The sequence below is a fragment of the Peromyscus maniculatus genome, chromosome 9 (genome assembly GCF_049852395.1).
Source record: "Peromyscus maniculatus bairdii isolate BWxNUB_F1_BW_parent chromosome 9, HU_Pman_BW_mat_3.1, whole genome shotgun sequence".
Lineage (NCBI taxonomy): Eukaryota > Metazoa > Chordata > Mammalia > Rodentia > Cricetidae > Peromyscus > Peromyscus maniculatus.
The window spans coordinates 121,083,789-121,108,515 of record NC_134860.1 but is presented as its reverse complement, the minus strand read 5'-3'; the positions used below and the strand labels follow the sequence as shown (position 1 = coordinate 121,108,515).

At 37.4% G+C, this 24,727-nt stretch overlaps 1 protein-coding gene across 3 annotated transcripts in view; it reads left to right on the top strand.

The window, feature by feature from the left end:
• The window catches only part of Nalcn (sodium leak channel, non-selective), a 301,887-nt gene that overhangs the window by 120,131 nt on the left and 157,029 nt on the right, over positions 1-24,727 (top strand). For all 3 annotated transcript variants that reach the window (XM_006978781.3, XM_042285329.2, XM_015997513.3), the window contains exon 12: positions 22,236-22,403. In XM_006978781.3, coding sequence (XP_006978843.1) covers positions 22,236-22,403 — 168 coding nt within the window. The remainder of the gene's footprint in view (positions 1-22,235; positions 22,404-24,727) is intronic.

Below are 24,727 nucleotides of genomic sequence, written 5' to 3'. Positions count from 1 at the left end.
TAGGATTTTATTAACTTAAATAATCCATAGATATCAGTTTATTATTGTACTACTTAAGCAATCAAAATCTGTTCCAGTAGATGGATTGACTTCCAGTGTTTGAGTGTCTCAGAATATGTTTGGACTTCCTTCAAATTAGAGTTTCCTGCCTTTTTGAATAAAAAAAGTTGTATGTGAGTCATAATGTCTTTTTTTTCTGAGACAGGGTTTATTTGTGTAGCTTTGCGCCTTTCCTGGAACTCACTTGGTAGACCAGGCTGTCCTCGAACTCACAGAGATCCGCTTGCCTCTGCCTCCCGAGTGCTGGGATTAAAGACGTGTGCCACCACCGCCCGGCTCATAATGTCTTATTTTGAGTATAGATATTTTTAGCTAAATACTGCCTTTAGTTCAAGCCGAGAATCACCAAACTTTCTTGAAGAGCCAAATAAGCATGTTAGGCTCTGTAGACCATCCACTCTCTGTCACTTCCTCAACTCAGCCATCCTTGTGTAAAAGTGAATGCGGTCTTAAGACAGATGGACTTCAATAAAAGTCTGTTTACAAAAGTAAGCAATATGCTGGAAGTTGTATGAGCTATAGGAGCACAGAGTTTTCCAACTAGACTTCTCATAGCTACCACTTTTTGAAAAGCCCATTATGTGCTGATTACTTTAAAGAAATTCATTATCTCATTTAATCCCCCCACACAGCTATATTGACAGCAGTTGATGGGAATTGTAATGGCTCTATATTTAGGAAAAAGAATTATGTAAGAGCTTTGAAAGCTTAACTTTCACACTAAATCACAAAAGGCCATGAGATTTGAAAGAAGCAATTTCTTTGTTAGGTTTCTACACATTACAGAATAAATTGTTTTGAAAAATTCAAAATAAACCACTCTATCCATTAGGAGTCAACTCACAGTCTAAACCAGCTTCCTTTAAGAACGAATTAAGCTGCTTAGCTTCCGTTGTGGAGCCAGAGACTTGCTCTGTTACTTTGGATTAATTAATCTAAATTTAGAATTAGCTAAGAAACAGGAAAAAGATATTTTTATTTCCCGGACTATGCATTAACATAAAAAGTAGAGACCAGTTATTTAGTTAAAAAAAACATTTACTTTTCATTTTCATCTAAGATAATATTTGCTTATTATTACACACATATGCATTTTAATATAATTTTATGTTTGAATCACAAATATTACTATTGACAGTGTTATTTTCTGCTGTATGGTAATTTGGATATTTGTGTATCCAGTAGGCTGTCCATTTATTAAAAATATATGTGCTAAGTGCAGTCCTATCACAGGAGGTGAGCAATTTTAACAGAATTTCTCACTTAAGAAACTACATTTTTCAAACAAAAAGGAGTCATAACTTAGTGCTCTGTCTTTTTCCTGAACATTAGACAAAAACCTTAACTGTGGCCTATAAAAAAACAGTGCCCTTAAAAGAGATATTCAGCTTTTCTGATGTATGTTGTCTCTCAAGCTTAGATTATGTCTCTTGACTCCCTGCCAGTACACTATATTGTCTTTATTAAACTATTGTTTTCTACTTAAAATTGTATAAATAAACATAATTGAAAAGTATTCCATTTTTATGAGTAATAGAAATAAAAGAAACAAATAGAAAATTTGTTGTTAGGTGTATTTTGGCTTAGACATTGAAGCAATGTATATACATTTATTTCCAAGATTTACGAAGTGCTTCTTAACCTATACCATTATTAAGCAGTTTAGTTTCAGTCATTAAAACAAACACTGGGAGGTAGTTTATGCTGCCATTGCTAAAGTAATTCTGTCTTGAGGTGACTAGAAGAGTTGGAATCTACTAGTGATGTAGATAAATTTCATTCTTCAATTAAAAATAATAGGAACTTACAAACTGATGGAAGAGAAATAAGGAAGCAGGAAGTGGTGAGAGAGAAGCTACCTTCTTTATTACACAAAGTCCTTCTGTTTGCCATCCTACCATCATCCCTACACTCTGGATTCCTCTGGACCTGCCTGGATGCAGAGCTCAGCCCTCTTTCACACCTATTAAGATTTAAAAACATTCTTAGAAGTAAAATAAGGAGGAGGGTTTATATGAGCGAGAATTGTTGAAACCAAGGTTGGATAAAACACAGGGACAAATAGCCAAATGAATGGAAACACATGAACTATGAACCAAAGGCTGAGGGGCCCCCAACTGTATCAGGTCCTTTGAATAGGTGAGACAGTTGATTGGCTTGATCTGTTTGGGAGGCATCTAGGCAGTGGTACCAGGTCCTGTGCTCATTGCATAAGTTAGCTGTTTGAAACCTGGGACTTATGCAGGGACGCTTGGCTCAATCTGGGAGGATGGGACTGGACCTGCCTGGACTGAGTCTACTAGGTCGATCTCAGTCCTTGGGGGAGGTTTTGCCCTTGAGGAGGTGGGAATGGGGGATGGGCTGGGGGGAAGGGGAGGGGGGCAGGAAAGGGGAGAACAAGGGAATCTGTGGCTGTTATGTAGAACTGAATGGTATTGTAAAATAAAATAAAAGGAAAAAAAATTTAAAAAAAGAAGTAAAACCAGGAAAGAGAAAGAGGATCATAGGCTGAGTTCCTCAGAGTAAATTAGCTAAGGTGGTGTCTCTTCCACTTCTGCTTCTGTCTCCTTCCCTCTTCACCTCTATGTCTGTTCAAGTGAGTTGGCCATTGATCTAAACAAGCTAAAGGCTTCAGAAAGTAATGTGGTCCTCACTAACTGATAGCCCTCAGAATTCCTTCCAAACACATTCAGGTTCCCTGTAATAAATTCACATGAGTGTGATTCTTCCTGTCATGCTGGTTACAGAGGGAGGACAGAGAAGCTTAAGAACCTTTAACTAAAGGTTGGTGATGGGAAATCCACAGGAAATAAACTGAAAAAGTTGTGCATGGATAATTCTATGCAATTATCTCAATTTTTGTTAGTACTAGTTTTCTGGTAATCTTGGGAGTATTTGACACAATCCTAAATGAGAGTTTTAGCTGTTAAAATTTATAGAAATTAAGTGACCTATCAAATAATCTTTAGTGAATCAGGATAAGAAGCTAGATGGAATGGTTCTCAGGTTTGTGTATCTCAAACACATCTATGTGAACCATTCAAGTACCGATCCATCTCTCCAACAGTTCTAAAATCTTTCTCTACTGCAGTAGGAAACTAAAATATTTATTAAGCTGATTTTTCAGAGATGATGAGTCATAATCTAGCCAAGATGCTAATTGTTTTTAGAGTTTCTATAGCTAAAGAGAATGAATTTTATTCTTTAGAATATTGCTCAAGCAACACCACCCTAATACTAAACTTGCAGTGCACTAGTAAGATTTTGGAAAAATTGGACTTCTCCATGGTAGATACCTAGGCTGTCAAATATAGCCACTAACCTTCATTCATTATGTAAGGCTATTCTTCTGAATTCCTTTTCATGTTTTTCTATCATTTCTGCTATGTGAAATGTCCAGCCTTTGAAAAATCTGCAACTTTTAACTTTATTCTTAATTATCAGTCATTTTATAAACCCATCACATAGATAATATTGCATAATAAATATTTGTGCTCACAACCTGGTTCTTCAAAAGTAAATTTTTTGCTGTTTGCTTCAGAGTTTTCATTCAGAAACAATGTATAGACAGAGTAAGAAACTCCTTTGATCTTATTCTTCTGAGAAGAATATTCATCATTCCAATGTATGTCTTATAAGAGTATCAAATATCTACAAACAGTTTGGTTTTCCCTTTCATGCATTATGACCTTTTGAAAATATTCCTGTTGATCCCAGTACTGTTTGCTTATTTGTTCCATGGATAATGGCTTATAGTTTCAGTGGCTTTGCTTTTGATCTTTTGCCATAAGATACAATGCTTCTGTCAACACTCTCCTTTCTGATTTCATGCCACATTGAAGAGAGACTTTGAGGAATTTTTGTTTCTTTTTCTCAGAGCATATCTTGACTAGAAATTATTAGAGGATGGAATACTTAAAAACACTTATTCTGCCAATATTCTGCCAATTTGTATTTCTACCAGATTGTATGAACAACTTCATTTCACGTTAAATTTATAGTCATTCAGATTTTCAATTTTATCATTATAAAATAATATGCCTGGTCTTGATTAATGTAGAGAATTAACTTTTTCATCTTCTATTTTCTTGCCTCTCCAATAAGTGGACCTGGTTGTTTTACAGTTATCTGGTGAAGGGAACTGCAGATCCTCTCCATGAGTGCAGCTTATCTCTTAGCTTTGCTTTTATTGGTTGCCTTGGTTTCCATGAAAGTTATAAGTTTTAATAATGTAAGACTTAGTAATCTTTAATTTTTTATATAAAGTCAAGTGTCTTGGATATTTAAATTTGCTTAAGTGTCAGGAAATCTGTTTTTCTAATATTATTCACTAAGAATGAAAGAAAATCTATGTAGTTAGCTAAGTACATAAAGAACATCAGATAAAAGGTATTTCTGAGAAAAGCCCTTAACAAACTACCAAGAGAAGTGAACTTTACTAACATGATAAAAGCATCTATGAAAACCTACAAACAACTGGCATGAATGGTGAGAATTCATGTCAAGATAGAAGTGAGCTATGTGTATCTACTGTCACTGCTTCTGATATACAAGATACAAAAGATATTCAAGGTCTTTGGGAAAAATTAAAAAGCATTATTGAAACATGCAAAAAACAATAAAAAATTTTAAAAACTCAATAAATATGTCTTTAGGGGCAATTAAACTTCTGTATAAAGATATATTTATGTTGGCTCACAGCTCAAAAAATTTAGGGTTGGTGATGGTGAAAATGTGGCTGTGGGAGTAGTCCATTCAGTTCTCCATATAACCAGAATACAGAGTCCATAGGTCAGAATCATGAGCAGTATAACCTCCAAAGGCTCCCACTAAAGGCTCCATAACCTAAAACTAGTGCCATATGCTGGGAACCTAGAATTCAAAACATGAGTCTATAGGGGTCATTCTAGATGAAAACCATAACAGAAGCTCACCTGAGTTTGGAACTCATAGTTCTTAGTGTTTATGACTGGTAAATCAACCAATGTTCACAGTTGGAGTTTCTGACACAGTCAACCCCATGAATCATCTCATTGTCACAGACAGCCAATTACAGCCCCCAGGTCTCTAGTGCACTAGATAGTTCAAGAGAAAACTTTTGAAATGAATAGCTAAATAGTTCAGCTTATCATTATAGTGGTGTTATTTCATCTAGCACTGATAATATACCTAACACTGATAAAATTCATGAGAATGTTCAAATATTTTAGAAATATATAAAAATAATTGTCAGAAGAAATTTACCTAATGAAAGTTTTCCTAGAAAATGAGATTAAACTTAACAATAATGTCAAAAATTGCTGCTATGGCGGGATGGTTTATTTTCATAATTTGATCATTTCTTCTGATTAATTTACTCCAATATAGTTGTCAGAATTTGTTGGAACCAAAATAAATGATTTGTTTTACTTATTTTCATTCTAACAATTATTGTTAAGAGCAGATGGCTTTGGAGGAACACAGAAATTACTCCATAAAAGAAGGCTTTCTACAAGGTGATAAAACAAGTCCATACTTTATGAAAGTTCTTCTGCTTCCAGAATGTCTCACTCACAGATAAAACAGAAGGTCTGAGGAACATTATGGAGCTCTAAAAAAACGTTCACCTCTTGTTGACCAGAAATACAATGGCAATGCATTCTGTGTCAAGGACAAGTAGAAACACTAAAACCTCATAGCTAGAAGACAAAGACTGGGAAACCTTTCCACTGTTATAGAATGAACAGTAAGGTCCATTGCTTGGGGGCTATGACATACAGAAAGCTGTAGGCCTCAAGAAGTAAGAACAGATAATCAGCCCACATGAAGGATCAGACCAAGCTCTCTTATGGGCTGCTGACAGGGGAGGATGTAAACAGTAAAAAGAGCCAGTAGCCACCAAATGATATTGAAAAAGACAGTCTAATCCTGGTTCATCTCCACAGGTGCATGGTAAGATGCACTCATTTATAATTTGTCACCCATGAATGTTCAGGCATTATCTTTGAATTAAAAGAGTGGTACAGTTTCTATTATTCTTTTCATGTTAAGTGTATCATTTTCTAATCAGTTAATTTTCATCCTTCCTTCCAAAATTTGTCATTCATCTGGCTATTCAACTTGCTAGGCACCTGAGTTCAATTATACACTATTTGGTGCAAAATATATACTATCTTGAGAACAAACACAATGCTATCTTTTTGACAATAACTCATTTAATCTTTAAAATGTTTTTTCAGATTAATTTATTTTTGTTTTGTGTATGTGTGTTTAGCTGCATGTGTGTCTGTGTATCACATGCATACATCATTTAATTTCTAAATCTGGACCCATTATTGGTAATTTTATTGAAGAAAAGAAGGTTTATTGTAGTATATATTAGATGTCATATGTCTTATTATAAAATAAAAATAAATTTTAATAATGACAAACAAGCTTTAAATCATAGAATGTGCATTACTAAGATTATTAAGTAAATTCTCTGATAATAATAGCAAACAAGGTATACCTTTCTTTCCTGGGGTGAGGCTATTTAATCTTATTCATTCTGGTTATAGTCCATCATCTAGGGAAGCTACAGCAGGAACTCAAGGAAGAGAAAAGGCAGGAACCAAAGCACAGAATATGGAGGAATGCTGCCTACTAGCTTGTTCTCCATAACTTCTTCAATTTTCTTTCCCTTTCCCTTCCTTCCTTCCTTTCTTCCTTCCTTCCTTTCTCCCCTTCCCTCCCTCCCCTCCCTCTTTCCCCTCCCTCCCTCCTCTCCCTTCCTTCCTTCATTCATTCATTCATTTCTTCTTTCCCTCCACTTCTTCCTTCTTTTGTTCTCCTTTTTAATTTTCTAAGCCCAAACTCAGCATACCTCAATGAGCAGTTAGAATAGCCATTCTGAAGCTGTGAACTTTCACATTGTGTTTTATACTTTTACTCTCAGATATACTTTATGTACTTATTGTACTGGCTGGTTTTGTGTGTCAACTTGACACAATCTAGAGTCATCAGAGAGGAAGGAGCCTCAGTTGGGGAAATACCTCATTAAGATTCAAGTTTAAGGCATTTTCTCAATTAAAGATCAACAGGGAAGTGTCCAGCCCGTGGTGGGTGGTGCCATCCCTGGGCTGTTGGTCCTGAGCTCCATAAGAAGGTGAGCTGAACAAGTCATGAGAAGCAAGTCATTAAGCAGCTCCCCTCCATGGCTTCTGTATCAGCTCCTACCTCTGGGATCCTGCCCTATTTGAGTTCCTGTCCTGACTTCCTTCAGTGATGAATAGCAATGCTGAAATATAAGCCAAATAAACTTTCTTCCTTTCTTTCAACTTGCTTTAAGTCATGGTGTTTCATTGCAGCAATAGAAACCCTAACTAAGACACTTATCCAACACCAAAAACAACAACAACAACATCAAAATCATGACAGCATTAGAAAAAAATAGTGTTATACCTTCTCTCAGAACTCATGTATGTTACCAGTATTCAGTTGTTCCTCATCACCTAATATTTAACCTATGACCTAATATTTAGTCCCTAATATTTAGCCTTTCCTGTTCTCTTGAAATTTAACCATAACATAAGGTATTAAGAGGATAAAAGCTTGTGTCCAGAGGGTATTCTGTGGAATATTCCTTTACACTATGTGAATATGTCTCCATGATTGGTTTAAATAAGAAGCCGACTGGCCAATAGCTGGACAAGATAAGGTTAGGCAGGAGAGCTGTAATATGAATTGCTAAATGCTCTTATAATTAAAAACTCTGCACCAGAATATTAGGGTAAATGCTGAAAGATCAGGGAAACAAAGGAACAAGCCACAGCCACTACCTCTTACCTCACCAACTTCTCAGCCTGAAAAAGACTCTAGTTCCTGTCATATACCTTATATACCTTTCTCCACCCAGCTATCACTTGTTTTGATTAAAGGCATATGTGCTTCCAAAGCAGAGACATGAGATCTCAAGTGCTGGGATTAAAGTTGTGTGCCACCACTGCCTGGCTCTGTTTCTCTCCTAGACTAAGTCAATCTCACATAGTCCAGGGTGGCTTTGAACTCAGAGAGATACAGACATGTAGCAGGAATCTTAAAGAGTCTTTATTAATAAAAGAAACCCAGAGCCAAGTATTGGGGTGAACACTGGAAGATCAGAGAGACAGAACAAGCCCCAGCTAACTTCACCTGGCCAACTTCTCAGCTGATCTTGTTTCCTCAGACTGGAAGCCTCTGTGTCCTCACATCCAAATGGCTCTCAGCTGAACTGTGGTGCTCAAAACCTAAAAGCTTAACCAGCCAAATGCTTAACCAGCCAAATGCTTCTAGTGCCTGGTCCTCACACCTTATATACCTTTCTGCTTTCTACTACCACTCCCTGGGATTAAAGGCTCGCTTTCTGGGATTAAAAGTGTGTGTCATGATGCCAATGTGGCCTTGAACTCACAGAGATCCAGAGGGATTTCTACCTCTGGAGTGCTAGGATTAAAGGTGTGAGTGCCACCATTTTCTAGCCTTTGTATCTAGTGTCTGTTCTGTCTCTGACCCCAGATAAGTTTATTAGGGTGCACAATATTTTGGGGAACACAATACCACCACACAGACAGATCTCTGCCCTCCTAAGTGCTAGGATTAAAGGTGTGTGCCACCACTGCCTGGCATCAACGCTTAATCCAGTGGTTTGTTCTGTCCTCTGATCTTCAGGCAAAGTTTATTAAGATACACAATGTATCACCATAGAGCCAAACTGAGAATGCTATGAAGAAAAAGGATGGAGTCTGAGGAATTCATGAGCCAGATATAAAAGAAGCAACATGAAGTTCATAGATTAGGTAAACTAACCTTAGGGAAGCACATAGATTAATAGAAATGGGTTCATTTAAGTTGTAAGAGCTAGTTAGTAATAAGCCTGAGCTATCTGCCAAGGATTTTAATTAATATTTAGTTTCCATGTTGGTTATTTGGAAACTGGCAGGCAGGAAAGAAAAGCCCACCTACAAATGGTGCCTAAATGTTTGGCACCCACATCCATATAAAACCTGAGAGAACTTGGAAAAGAATCCTAGGTACACAGAAATGGACCCAAGAGCAGCTTCCTAGTCTTGGGTCTCTCATGCTAGCCTCAATACAGGGACACATCTCCTGGCTCATGAGATAAGCCATGTCCTGCAGTCTCACATGACAGCTGCGGTATAGAAAAGCATCTCCTGGCAGCTGCCTTTGGGAGAGAGCCAGCTGTCAATCAATAATAGCTACCAACGTGTGCTAAACTGAGCAGTGCGAGTAGCTGACATAGCAGCTCATGATTCACCTCATATCAGGCGGTGGTGGCGCACTCCTTTAATACCAGCACTCGGGAGGCAGAGGCAGGTGGATCTCTGTGAGTTCAAGGCCAGTCTGGGCTACAGAGTGAGCTCCAGGAAAGGTGCAAAGCTACACAGAGAAACCCTGTCTCAAAAAAAAAAAAAGATTCACCTCATGACATCAAAAAAACAGTGCGGATGCTTAGTAAAAACATATCCAGATGAAAAAAAAAAAAACTCAGATCAGGTTACAGTGTATTTAAAAATATACATAGGCTTGAGAGAGAAAAGAGAAAGAAAAGAGACAGTCATAGATTAAAAAAATAGCTTAAAAAATAGTAATGTCCTTAAAAAGGAATAGAATAATTAGAAAATATAATAAGCCATGTAAAGATGGGAAATACACAGAGAGTCTGGGTTCTGTATATTATTATGTTGTCTTTGAATATTTTTATTGTTGATGAGCAAGTGATAGCTGCTAAGATACATTGGATTATAAAGACTGCTAAATTAAACCAAACTATGTATTTTAAAAAATGTCTTAACTTCAAAAATGGAAGTCAAAAGATATGTTACTTTGGGGAAGATGATATGCTTTTATTTCCACAGGATATAAGAGTGTGGATTCATTCAAGGTTAAAGAAGATCAGGTTTGATCAAGGAAGACACCCTGAAAATCCTGGATATAAACATAAAGAAATAAACCTAAAAGAACTACAAGACACATGATGTATATTTTACCTATTCAAACATAAAACAAAAAATCGTCTTTGACTGACTTATGTACAACACACAGTCCATACTTGTATTAATGCAGATATATATGCTACCTTTAAAAGTTTATGCATGTTCAGAGCAAGGGGACCAGACACCAATAAAAACAGCCCAGGTGATCCAGCATCCAGAACAGCTACAAGGATGCTGACTGAGATGATCCAGCCTCACAGAATACTCCAGACAAGACTTAACACTTATCCTGATTTTCTCAAGGTTTCCCCAAAGATTCCAATGCCTTCAAAGAACAGGAAATAGTCTAGAGAACAAGGCCCATATTCCCAAAAGATGGATTATGAATGTTTATTATTATTTAAGGGGAAGGTAGTTACAAATTGTTATTGGTTCTTAGTAAAAAAAAAGACTAAGAAAAAATAGTTAAATTCAAAAATCTATTTCTAAAGGGGAAAAGGGGGATATAATGTAGAAATTATGAGATAAAAGGGTAGATTACTGAATCTACTTTAATCAAAAAAGTATTAATTTCAAATTATTTTATAATGATATGATTTTGGTTTTTGATACAAATTTAAAGTTGATTTTGTTATACTGTATGTATGTTTCTGTAGCAGGAATCTTAAAAGTTCTGGCCATCTTCTCAGCTGGTCTTGTTTCCTCAGACTGGAAGCCTCTGTGTTCTCATATCCAAATGGCTCTCAGCTTAACTGTCCTGCTAGAAGCCTGAAAGCTTAACCAGCCAAATGCTTCTAGTTTCTGGCCCTCATGCCTTATATACCTGTCTGCTTTTTACTACCACTCCCTGGGGGATTAAAGGCTCTCTTTCTGAGATTAAAGGCATGAGTCACCATGCTTGGCTGTATCCTTAACAGATGGATTTCTGCCTCTAGAATGCTAGGATTAAAGGCGTGTACTACCACTGCCTATCCTCTATGTTTAATATTATGGCTGCTCTGTCTCTGATGCCAGATAAGTTTATTAGCATACACAATATTGGGGGGAATACAATACCACATTTCCTCTCTTTTTGTCTAAAATTTAAAAAAGCTTATAACTAATACAAGAAAAATTATATCCAGTAAGTATATACAATATACACAGTCAAGATTACATTAATGATGTCTAGTCCATTAACATTTGACAGATTCAGATAAAAACTCCATTATATATATATATATTCCAGTCCAGTAACATCTGATAAACTCAGACCAAAAAGTTTTCATTACTTATCTTATTTAAAACAAGTAGTTCCTTTTTAAAAGTAGATTCCATAATCTCCCTTTTTATCTTATCATATCCATATTCTCTCTTTTTTCTTTTCATAATAGATTGACCTATCTCATATCTGTATTCTCTTTTTCTTTTTTCTTTCTAGGGGTGAAGATATCTTTAGGGAATCTTGAAAAGAAAATTCTGGGGTTAATTGTCAAGTCCTGTATCATTTGTCCAGTCTCTGCATAATAGGAAAGTTCAGGGCTTGTCACAAGTCCTTACTCAAGTAGTCTGTCAGGCTGGATCATCTCAGCTAGTCATCTTGAAATTGTCCTGACCAGTTTGTAGTCCAAAATCAATTTTTCCATGGTGTGAATCAGCTTAATGGCTTTATCATAATCCATGTGGAATCATCTTTGTGGGGTACCATCACCTTTTGAAGATTTCAAAGTTGCTGTTAGGTGTGGTCATGGTTCCCTGCAGACTTTTTTTTTAAACAAGAACCTTAAATCTAATCTCCTTTGCTTAGTCTTTTTCCTAACCCTTGATAACAATAATACATTCAGTAGTCTACCTTTTGTCATTTTTATATCTTCCCCTTTTTCTTCAGTATAGATTCAGTGATCTACCTATTTATTTTATTATTTCTTTATCTTTTTTCTCAGAGTAGATTCAATGAGTTATCTCATGTTTCACCTCTTGTTTTGGTACTATGTTTATACAGCTCATTTAAAAATGTAATATATTATTAAGAAAATAGATTAATAGTCATCTATAATAGCTAAACTCATAGTCATATTAGGTATGTTTTCAAGGTCATAAACAGGCATATTGAGATAGATGGTCTTCAAACACTTCAAAGACCTACAGAATATGGCATTTAATATTTTTAATAATCTAAAGCTTTTCATGACAGTGAGACATGTCTGCTCCTGACAGCACCAATCTACATCAGAGAAGATAAATGGGCATCAGACAAACTCCATATGGAGTTTGTTTTCTTTAGGCAAGAGCTAGTCATTTAGGCAAATAAACTGCCTCGCCTCAATTGCTGATAGTATATTGTCCAAACTGTATGAACAGGATACAAAAGAAAGCAACTGCCAAACTTTGCCAAAACAAGGTAGGACAGTTCTTCAGAATTCCCTGCTTCTCAGAAATATCTATCAAATATACCAGGCCTGTAGGCCAGATTAGATGCCCCAACACTACAGAACTTAGTGACTGTCCAGACAGCCAGATGTCTCTGTCGTTTTTGAAGTGACTTGCACTACACTTCCTATATACTCAGGTAAAATTATATCCTTCTGTGGTCTTTGATAGAGTTGAAGACGAGACAATCATAGTTATAGTTTCCCTTAGTTGTGATAGAAGGTAAATTAGGTACAGATCTTTAGACTCATCAAGATAGAGTAAATAATGGAGTATTTTCACTAATTTTGCCAAATACAAATGAACTGGATATTGTAACTATAATTCTTACTTAATAACTATTTTGTTGTATACAATTTTACTATGTTAAATTTAAAACCTTCATTTTTAATTAGACAAAAAAGGGAAATGTGGAATACCCCTTTACACTTTGTGAATATATGTCACTGTGATTGGTTTAATAAAGAAACTGATTGGCCAGTAGCCGGAGAGGATAAAGTAAGGCAGGAGAGCCAAACTGAGAATGCTGGGAAGAAGGGTGGAGTCAGAGCAGTCATGAGCCAGATGTGAAAGAAGCAACATGAAGTTCACAGATGAGGTACATGAGCCTTGGGGCAACACATAGTTGAAAAGAAATGGGTTAATTTAAGTTGTAAGAACTAGTGAGTAGTAAGCCTAAGCTATCAGCCAAGGATTTATAATTAATATTTAGTTTCCATGTCAGTTATTTGGAAACTGGTGGGAAGTAAAGAAAAGTCCACCTACAGTACTCAGTGTACTCATTGCTATTCCAAAGGATCAGAGTTCAGTACCCAGCACCCACATCAAGAGAGTCAAAACCTCCTGCAACTCCAGCTCCAGGGTATCTGATGACCTTTTCTGAATCCCATTGGCTTCTGCATATGTATATGTACACACCAAAAACATTAGAAAAATATATATCTTTTTCATAAAGAGAATGAGAGCCTAACCTAAATACAGACTTTGGAGATAGGATCTTTGGGGGAAAGGGTCTAAGGTCACCAGGATGGAGTCTTCATGATTGAATATTGCTGACTTTATAAGACGAAGGGAAATTGAAGAATACATATTCATGCATGATCCTCATTTCTTGCCAAGTAATATTGTACCACGTCTGCAGTAGGTACAGCCCCTAGACTTTGAAACAGAACTGTGAGCCCAAATAAACCTCTCTATGTTTATCTTCACCCCCCCCTTTTGTGGAATTATGTTATTTGCAGCTTGAGACAACCCAGCAGATCATGCATTCTCCAAAAGGAATGAAATCACCTCTAGAGGGCTAGAAATTCACTCTTGGTTTTGGGAAATGCAAAAAGAAAAGAATTACTCCTCGTGAAGGAAGCTGACACTGATATTCAGAACATATAAATGTACACATATCTGTGGTTTTCGAATTCCAAAGGAAGTAGCAATTAGAAACAAAATTGTCAAAGATTCATTGGAAAAAGAGATAAAAGAAAGAGGAGGGTTGGAGAGATACTTCAGTGGGTAAAGGGCTCTGTAAAAATGTGAGAACCTTGTGGTTCAGAGCCCCATAACTCTTGTAGAGCTGAGTGTCAAAGTACAGCTACAGCAGCTCAGAGAAACCAGTCAGGAGATGGGAAGTTGGTGACTAAATACACAAAAGGCTTATCTGAGAGGGCTGTAGCAGGAATCTTAAAATTTTCAGTTCCCAATATAAAATATTTGTTTGCCTCGCTAAAAATGTCCATTGTCTCAAAAGGATGTAATGTTCATGCAAAGTGTTTAAATCTTAGTCTTAAACAATTGAAGTTTTGAACTAATCAATGTTTACTTAATTTATTAAATAAATACTAATTGAACAGCCTTCTAGATAAAAAAGAATAAGATACAACAATATATATGAATACAAGATTAGGTAACTTCAAAGGATTCAAAATCTGAATAAAATATGTATTCATAAACAATTACTAAGAGATAGTACTGAATGATAGATTTATTTAGTGGGTAACTTACAAATAAAGGGATAGGTAGGTCGTGGGGTCTGGGAAAGGTGTATTGCAGTCCAGCGGTGTTCTCTGGAGCTCTGCTCGGTCAACCTCCACCATCAAAGGTCCCAGAACAGAGAGAGCGCTGGCCCATCCAGATCTCGGGTCTCCAGGTGCCTCCCTTGGCCCCACCTTGTAGGTGTGACAGTTGACGAAGCCTCAATGGGGGTTGGAACTTTCAGATCAAAGCTGGAATGGTTACCCACTACATGCTACCACTGCCTGTCCTCTATGTTTAATATTGTGGTTGTTCTGTCTCAGACCCCAGATAAGTTTATTAGGGTGAACAATATTTTGGGGAACACAATACCACCACAGAGGTCAAAGCTTAATTCCTCATTTTATTTTTCTCTTTCTTCTCTGCTCTGTTTTCTCTCATCCCTTTTGTTCTACCTAAGACAAAAATTTCTACATGAGGAAAGATTATCCCACAACCACAAGTTACATCTTTTTCAAAAGCAAATTAAAATATTTACACAGGAAGAAATCACGTTGTGATCACAAGTTACATGATGTCTTTCATAGAATCCCACAAGTAGTTAAATATTTTCCTTTGTATTACTTTTCCCACCATAACATCTTCACCCCAAAGAAATGATTCTTTTATTATTAAAAAGTTTCTAAGCAATCCAAGTATATTTGAGCCAGTTCCTTTGTGCTGATGGGCAGCTGTTTGCAGTTTCAATGTATCAGATTCCTATCCCATTTCTACTCTACAAAACGTTATTCAAGTGGTCTAGCTAACCATCTATTTTTCTTTACACCCAAAAGGGACATTTAATTTCCTTTCACAACTTTGTTTTTTTTTCAAGGTGCACACTGAAACCTGTGATTAATTCTGTAAGCTACATGACCAATAAACTCAGGCCTAGCCTTGGGTGTAGGGACATAGTTGCTTTCTTTAATTGTCAGCCTATTTTTTCACAGCCAGAATTCCTGGGACTATAATACATGAGACTTCCTTGTTCTTATTTTCCATTCTCACGAAGTCTCACATCTAGCGGGGGGGGGGGGGGCTTTCTACTCTTATTTCTGTCTTTTTTTTTTTTTTTTATCTCTCATTGGAGCAATTGGCAGAGCAGCCCAAACCATTTCCCTAGTCAAATTCACTGTCTTAACCACCTGTGTCTTTTAGGCTGACTGGGAAAGTTCAATTAAATCATTAATCCAACTAAGTATTATTGCTCTTATAAAAATCATCTTCATTATCATCTGCATGTAAATTGCCCAGTGAGAAGTAGGATTTTCCCATGAAACAGTCACGTGTGCTAGATACAGTGGGATTCATTCACATAATAATCACACTATGCCAAATACAATAGGAACACTGCAGCAGCAAGCAGAAGGTACAGCAGAAGCAAGGGTCATTCTAAAGACAACCCTCCTGGTATTTTGCCTCTCTGGGATGTACCCATCATAGCTTTGCGATTTGGTGGTTGAATTCCATAAGCTTCATTGCTGACTGCAGCCCCTTCAACATGGCCACTACCAGCTGTAGAATCTCCAGAAGTTGATGGGCTTAGGAGTCTGGCATGCACAGTGGCAGAAAACAAAGGACAATGTCTCAAACAAGGTGGAAAGCCAACACTGACATCAAAGTTGTCCTCTGAGTGACCTCCACATGCTGTCTAAAACATTTGTACACCTACACTCATACATAGAAACTGTGGGCAGTGCTGCTTCAAAGTAAGAGTAAAAAGAAAGGTGTAGCAGGAATCTTTAAAGTTCTTATTAGTAGAAACAATTCTGAAACCAGGTATTGGGGTAAATGCTGGAAGGTCAGAGAACCAGAACAAGCCACAGCCACCTCACCTCGCCAGTTCCTCAGCTGGTCCTGTTTCCTCAGACTGGAAGCTCTGTGTCCTCATCCAGAATGAATCTCAGCTGAACTGCTTGCTGCTCCAAAACCTGAAACCTTAACCAGCTAAAAGCTTCTAGTTTCTGGTCCTCACGCCTTATATACCTTTCTGCTTTCTATCATCACTCCCTGGGATTAAAGGCGTGAGCCACCATGCTTGGCTGTATCCTTGAACACATGAATTTCTGCCTCTGAAATGCTAGGATTAAAGGTGTGTGCTACCACTTCCTATCCTAAGTATCTAGTGGCTTTTCTGTTTCTGACCCCAGATAAGTTTATTAGGGTATACAGTATTTTGGGGAAAACAATACCACCACAGAAAGGTAGGGATTGGTGAGGTGGCTCAGTGGTTAAGAGCACTGGCTGCTCTTCAAGGGACCTGGTTTCAATTACCAGCACCTACATGGTGGCTCACAGCCTTCTGTAACTCCAGTTCCAGGAAATCCAATGCCCTTTCTGACATCCATGTACACAAGGCATGGATTTAGTGCAAAAACATACATTCAGGCAAAACACCCACATACTTAGATGTTTCTGAATAAATACGTTTTTTTTTAAAGAAGAAAGAAATATTTCCCATATATTTATTAAGTATTTTCCAAAAAAAATGCAATAAGATATTATTGGGAAGTTATTACAAAATCATCTTAGTATTTAAGAAGGTAAACTTCTATTTAAAAATAATCACAGAGAGAGAAAGTCTACAAGGATGTTGTCTTAGTTCACAATACCACAGACTGAATAAATTACAGTGAAAAAATTCATGTGGGCTTGTGATCCTTGCCCAGGAACAATAAGCCACAACATATGGACTTTATGGAAAGAGTTCCAAGGTAGTGGGCATGAGATGGAGAGAAAGATGAAGGGCACAATAGATCTAATACAGACTTGATAGCAGAGCCCTCTGATGAAAACCCATCATCCCATCAGTCCTTTGAGGGGCTACCATACTGAAGGGCTGGAAGCTAAGAATGACAGTGAATATCTACTCCATACACACTAACTACTTTCTCACTGGGTTTTTCAGAAACCCTTAAGATTGAACATTTGTTTGGGTAGCTTTGTGAGAGGGTTTTCAGGTAGTTTGGCTCTACAGGCAGACTATCTACCTTCTTCAAATTATGTGACCAATAACAATAATCTAGAAAGTTCTACCATGTCTTAACAATCATGAAAGTTGAGATTACAGAAATATTTTTGAATCTCCCATGGCAAGGGGCTCTCAAGTTTGCCTCCTGGATACTTCTAAGAACTATTTAGTATTCCTCTGAATTTAAATTCTCTGCCAAACCTCACAACACATACCAAAATAATTAACTATTTCAGCTAATCCTCTCCTGTACATTGTGGTACAGTTTTCCCAGTGAGAGGCTAATCTATAATCTCAAGTAAATTAGAATTTCTTTACATATATTTTTGCCATTAAATGTCCACAGGTGATTCTTATTATTTAGAATGTATTGCTCAAATAAACAAATAATGCCTATTGGAAGTCTTTGTGATATATGCTATTGCTTTGATGAATGGTAAGAAAATAGAAATCTGAAGCCCTTAATTATCAAGCCTCATTTGGAACATTGCATACTAATACTGATGGTATTCTCACTGAAGATGAAGAACTCCAGTTATTATCACTGTACTGTGCAGTAACTACCTTACAGCTAGATCTCTACAACCGGGCAACTAGTATAATTAACTCCCAAGCAAATCTTAAAAAAGAAATATTTCATTTACAGATGGTATATACACATTTCTAATGAGACCCAGGAGACTTTACTAAAAATATCTGAGTTATGTAGGCATATAAAACCAAACAGAAAAATCAGTTGCTTTTCTGTCTTTTGGAACTATGTAGAAACACACACACACACACACACACACACACACACACCATGCACATGCACTCTCATATATATTGTATGCCTATGGGAAATATATATACAAAATATATGTGAAAGTTGTATTAAAGAATATGTAATGTGGCCCAAATAAATAGGGCGACATAATACTTTTTTGGCTGTGGTGACTAAATACTAGTTTTCAAGCCCCATTCTGCATACTTTATTTATCATTTTAAGACAGGGTCTCAACTTACTCCTGCCTCTGCCTGCCCAGTGCTGGTATTACAGGTTCAAGCCACAACACCACTTCAAAAGGTAATTTTTTAAAACAGCATCTGAAGACAGGATATGAAAGTGTAAAATGCAAAGTTGTAAAGTAAACTATTAACTAAGGGATAAATATATCCAGTACATTTAGTAGACAAAGTTTTATGACTTTAATATAAAAAAACTCTCAAAACTGATAAGAAAGATAAAATAACACCACATAACATTGACAAAGCTATGAACAGCAAAATATAATTATTTTAAAAAGAAATTAACTCTAAGAGATCAATACACACATTAATACATGAGAAGCATTGCATCTGACTGTGCTATTGCTGATCAAAATTTAGGGACAAGAATAACTTTTGACATTCCTGAGAGGCAGATAGTTTATTATAAATGTTTTAGAAGTGATCATTTACTTTCCAAACTTTAAAACACACAAGTCTTGTTTTTGCACCCACTCTCCTAATGCCAAGGGTGGAAGTCTATTTATATGTATAAAGTCCTCAATAAAACAGGCAAGATAGCACACACACAAGTAATTCCAGCAAGCTGAAGTTTAAGGCATAATGGTGTGAGAGAGACCAGGCTGTTCTACAGTTCTTTAAAGCTAAACAAAATGTTAGTCATTTGCTGATGTATAGGAGAATAGATAGAAGTGTTTGACTGTGTATGCCTAATGATTTTTTCAAGTGCTATCAGTCAGCGAATTAAAATGGAGAATATTAAGTGGAATAAGTTATAAACACCACAGGAAATTATGTAGATGGTCCAAAGTGAGTAGGGTCTTTTTCCTTTAATTTAGAGGGATAAGATGCATGTGAAAGAGAAAAGCAACATTCACAGTGACATTTAAAGTACCAGACTTGTATGTATGAGGAGAGAACACAGTATGTTAACAGACAAAGGTGAACTAAGAAGCTTAATTACATTTTCTTGTAGTCTTAACATTATCTCAATGTGGTGATAATTTTATTTGTGCTGAAATGTGATTTTATTTGTATGTTAATAAATAAAGTTTGCCTGGGATCAGAGGTCACATAGCGAGCCATAAACAGAAGTCAGGCAGTGGTAGCACACACCTTTAATCTGATCACATGGCAAGCAGAGTCTCTGTGTGGTCAAGGACACAGCCAAGTGTGGTGACACACACCTTTAATCCCAGTACCAACCATAGAGTCCTGGAGGTCTGTATAGACAGGCAGTGACGAGGAAGTGATGTGGCTGGGCTTAGAGCAGGAAGGCAATACAAGTGCAGTTTAGACAGGAAGAAGCCCTCTGGGGAAAATATGGTGAGGTGATAAGACAAGGCTAGTCATGGCTATTTGCTGTTTCTCTGATCTCTTCAGCTATTATCGCTGTATTTGGCTCTGTGTTTTTTATTTAATAAGACTGTTTAGAAATTTGTCTACATCTCATAGTTATTATTGTTACAAGTGTGTGTGTGTGTGTGTGTGTGTGTGTGTGTGTGTGTGTGTGTGGTGTGTAACTTAGTCTATTTAATGTTGCTCATATGTGTATATGCATTTAGGCTGGATAAGCTATCAGAGGACCACTGCAGTTCTATTCTCCCTCTCTCAGCCATTAATTGCCTGTAGTTCTTAAACATGGGGTCTTGTGAGATTTTCCTCATCCATGTTGGCATGTCAACTGGTATTGTCATTGTGCTGGTCTTACATGGGTGCAGTTTTATATCATATATAGAAGACCCTACCTCCAAGTAGACTTTCTGGTCCTCTGGCTCTTACAGTCTTTCTGTCTTCTCTTCTGCGATGTTTTCTGAACCATCAGAATGGAGTTATATTGTAGATGTAGCATCTCTTCCACTTTTTTTTTTGCATTTTGACTAGTTGTAGATTCCTAGAATGGTCTCTGTCTGCTACAAATAGAAGCATCTTTGGTGAGAGATGAGAACTAGGCTTATCCGTGGGAATATAGATAGTATTTAGAATGCAGTTAGAAATTAAGATGTGTTGTGTTAGAATCTACAGACATGGTAGCCTTCAAAAATAACTAAATCCTTCAGCATATCTAAATTAACAATCTGCATTGCTTCTAGTATTCCACCTCTTGATATGTTATTACTATAATTAAATTACTCTATATTCTCTACATTTTCCAAATATGAGTGGAATAAAATCTTTTTGGATATTCAATAATGGCCCAGAAAAAAGAGGATTTAATTTCCAACAATTTACAGTGTGTGCTGAGACATTGTAAAATTATGACTAATCCCAACATTCACTCTCATGTCCTTTAGCTAGAAGTTAATATAGTATTGCTTATTTTAATTCCAATTATAATCTATTTTAATAAAATAAAAAGTGTCACCCTCAGAGCAGGGAAAGAATAATGTTATTACCTGCTACTTATATTTATGCACTTTATAGTATTGCTGTTTTTGATATTAAGTTATTGGAATTTATGTGAAAGATTTTAAAATATATCAACTTATATACACAAATTTCTTACTTGTTATAGCTTCTCAATTTCTCTGCTTGTTATGTACCTCAAAAGCTAGATAAATCAATGGCATTTCTGAGTATCTAATATAGCTTTGGTCTCTTGTGTTTTAACTGATGTGATTCAAACACAGCTTTAAAAAAAATGTTAGGACTGGAGAGATAAATCAGAGATTAAGAACTCTGGCTGCAGGCTCCCCAGCTGTCAGTCCCAGAGTCCTTGAGCTCCCACTCGCTGGGTCAGCTGTCTCTGTGGTTTTCCTCATCATGATCTTGACTTCCCTTGCTCCTATAAACCCTCTTCCCTCTCTTCAACTGAACTCCAGAAATCAGCCAAGTACTTGGCTGTGGGTCTATGCATCTGCTTCTATCAGTCACTGGATGTAGGTTCTATGATGACAATTAGGGTAGTCACCAATCTGACTACAGGGGAAGGCTAGTTCAAGCACCCTCTCCACCACTGCTAGGAGTCTTAGCTGGGGTCATCTTTGTGGGTTCCTGGTGATTTCCCTAGCACTAGGTTTCTCTCTAACCCCATAATGGCTCCCTCTATCAAGCTCTCTCTTTCATTGCTCTCTCTGTCCCTCCCCCAACTGTGCCATCTCTATCTCCTCAATGGCCCCTCTCAGTTTTTCCAGGAGATCTTAACCATTTCCCCTTCCTGGGGTGATCCATGCATGTCCCTCTTAGGATCCTCCTCTTTATCTAGCTTCTCTGGGGTTGCATGGGACCAAACTAGGTCCTCTGAATGTGGGTGACAGTTATGTGGCTTGATCTATTTTGGGGCCCCCTAGCAGTGAGACCAGGACTTATCCTGGGTACATGAACTGGCTTTTCAGAGCCCATTCCCTATAGTGGGATGCCTTACTCAACCTTGATACAGGTGGGGAGGGGCTTGGTCCTGCCCAGACTTGGTATGCTAGCCTGTGTTGACTCCCCAAGGGAGGCCCTACCCCCTATGAAGAGTGGATGGGGTGAAGTGGGGGGAAGTGGAGGAGGGAGTGGGAGAAGGGCAGGGAGGGGGAACTGTGGTTGGTATGTAAAATGTAAAAAAAATTAAATAAAAAAATAAAAAGAACTCTGGCTGCAGACAACCAGAGTTCAGTTCCTAGCACTCACATCTATATTTCAAAGCCCCCTTAGCTGCAGGGAGATATAATGCCCTCTCTGGCCTCTACAGGCAACCACACTCATATGTATATATATATAAATTTTTAAATGTTAAATGTCATTCTTGACCTTGTGGGGTTTTTTAGTTTATATACAGTGGCTGTAACTCACTTTTGATAAATATATAAGGAAATTGGAAATGTATAGTCTTAAATGTCAATCTTGATGTCTCCTTGTTCCTCTAGGTAGCTTTTACAGTCCTTTTTGACCTGGAAGCACTTCTGAAGATATGGTGCTTGGGATTTACTGGCTATATCAGCTCATCTCTCCACAAGTTTGAACTACTGCTTGTTATTGGAACCACCCTCCATGTGTACCCAGATCTTTATCATTCTCAGTTCACATATTTCCAGGTAATACAACTAATTCTTATTTCCTGTGAAAATGGAAATCATTTACTATAAAAACTACATAAAACCACATAATATATATTGTACATATATAGTAATATGACTTTGAGGGAGATTCAATGACATCTTAACTACCAGAAATAGTGCATTAACAAATTATTACCATTGTTTTTAGATTCCTTAGAATTCATAGTAATATGTGCAAATCTTTAAAAAAAAAACTGCTCTGTTGTTAATAAAATCTCAGTCATTTGATTTTATGAACAAAGACTCTGGAGCCAGATGCTTGTGTGAAAGACTGCTAACTCAGAGGCAGAGAAAGCACCCAACTGACCTTCCTCCTCAGCCAATATCCCAGATGCCTCTCTCCTCCTTTGCCATTTCAAAACCCACCTCAAACTGAAATGTCCCTCCCTTCTACTTTCTATGCATCTCTCTATCCATATTCCTGACTCCCTCTTACTGTCTATGTTTTTTTCTAATCATCCTCTATTCACTTCCTGTCAACTGGTTGCTTGCTCTCCCTCTTGACCTATGGTTGACTTTATTTAAACCTGTTTATAATATTCGAGCAGAAAGCTCTTGGATCAAAGGTTTGTTTCATCCATACCACAACTACAAACAGGTTTTCTCAGTAAATAACACAATCTCTGGGTTCACAGTGTGTGATCAAATATGTGGCTACACTACTCCCACTTAGTTGTATACGAGTATACACACGTATATACATGTATTTATCACACATCTATTCATAGATATAAAATTCTAAACCAAATAAGATGTTGGCAGAACTTTTAGAGGAAGTCCCAGTAGACTTCTGCCACTGAGGCATAGACCACACCAGCTGGAAAGGGTGAGTGACTCACCTGCCAGCAGAACTGCACCCGGTGGGTGACCCTTTCCCAGGCCCATGCTGTCCCTGCTAATCCTTGAGCCCCACTGCTGGGCCCTTCCCCAACCCCAGAAGACTTCTGCCAAGCAGGACTAGGCCACACAAAACAGACTAGGTGAATGATCCAGCTGCCAGCAGAACTGCACCCCTTCCTGGATTCTGTCCTCTGAGATGCTTCCTTAAGCCAACGTCATCTCAGCTAATTCCTGGCCCAACTGCTGCTGGGCCCTGCTGCCAATGCCAGTGAACTTCTGCCACTGAGGCACAGACCTCACCAGTCACAACCACTTTCACCAAGCAGTCCATAAGCAGTCCTTCCCCAGAACCCCAGCAGACTCCATAGGCCCAGACACAGTCCACACCACTTGGAAGAACAGCCCAGCACTTCTACCAGGAGCCAGACAGGTGCTACACACCCCAGAAGAATATTCAGGCTTTACTGGAGGCCAGGCCAGATCTAGAGACCCAAGAAGATTTCAGCTTTACCAGAGGCCAGACCAGATCAGGGAATGCAAGGCCCTAAAAGCCCCAGCAGAGACACCCTACTGACCTTGAAGTCTTACCAGTCATTAGAACCCTTAGCCCCTTAAGCCAAAAGATCAAAGAAGAAACAGAAACCAAGGAACAAAACACCCAACTAACAAAGACAAACACAGGAATCAACACATAGACCTATAATCATCCCATATCAAGGTGCCTAGATGCCAGTATAAAAACAGTCAATAACAGAAAGGGCAGTATGTCACCACCAGAACCCAGCTACCCTACAACAGCAAGACCTGAACATTCCAACACAACTGAAGTACAAGGAAATGCCCTTAAAAATAACTTTATGAATATAATAGAGGTCCTTAAAGAAGAAATGAAAAAATCCCTTTAAAAACAAAGAGGAGAAGACAACTGAAAAATTGGAAGAAATCAATAAATCTCTTAAAGAATGTCAAGAAACCCAAGAAAAAATGAGCAACAGTTGATGAACAAATAAAACTGTTCAAGACCTGAAAATGGAAATAGAAGCAAGAAAGAAAACACAAACTGATGGAATTCTGGAAATGGAAAACCTTGGTACTACAGATGCAAGCTTCACCAACAGAATACAAGAGAATTTTAGACATTGAAGATACAGTAAAGGAAATAGATTCATCGGTCAATGAAAATTTAAGCCTAAAAATTGCCTAGCACGAAGCATCCAGGAAATCTGAGACACTATGAAAATACTATACCTAAAAATAATAGGAATAAAAGAAGGAGAAGAATCCCTGGTCAAAGGCCTAGAAAATATATTCAACAAAATCATAGAAGAAAAATTTTCTAACCTAAAAAAGAACATACCTATAAAAGTACAAGAAGCTTACAAATAGACTGGACCAGAAAAAAAAGTCCCTTGCAACATAATCAAAACACCAAGCATATAGAATAAAGAAAGAATATTAAA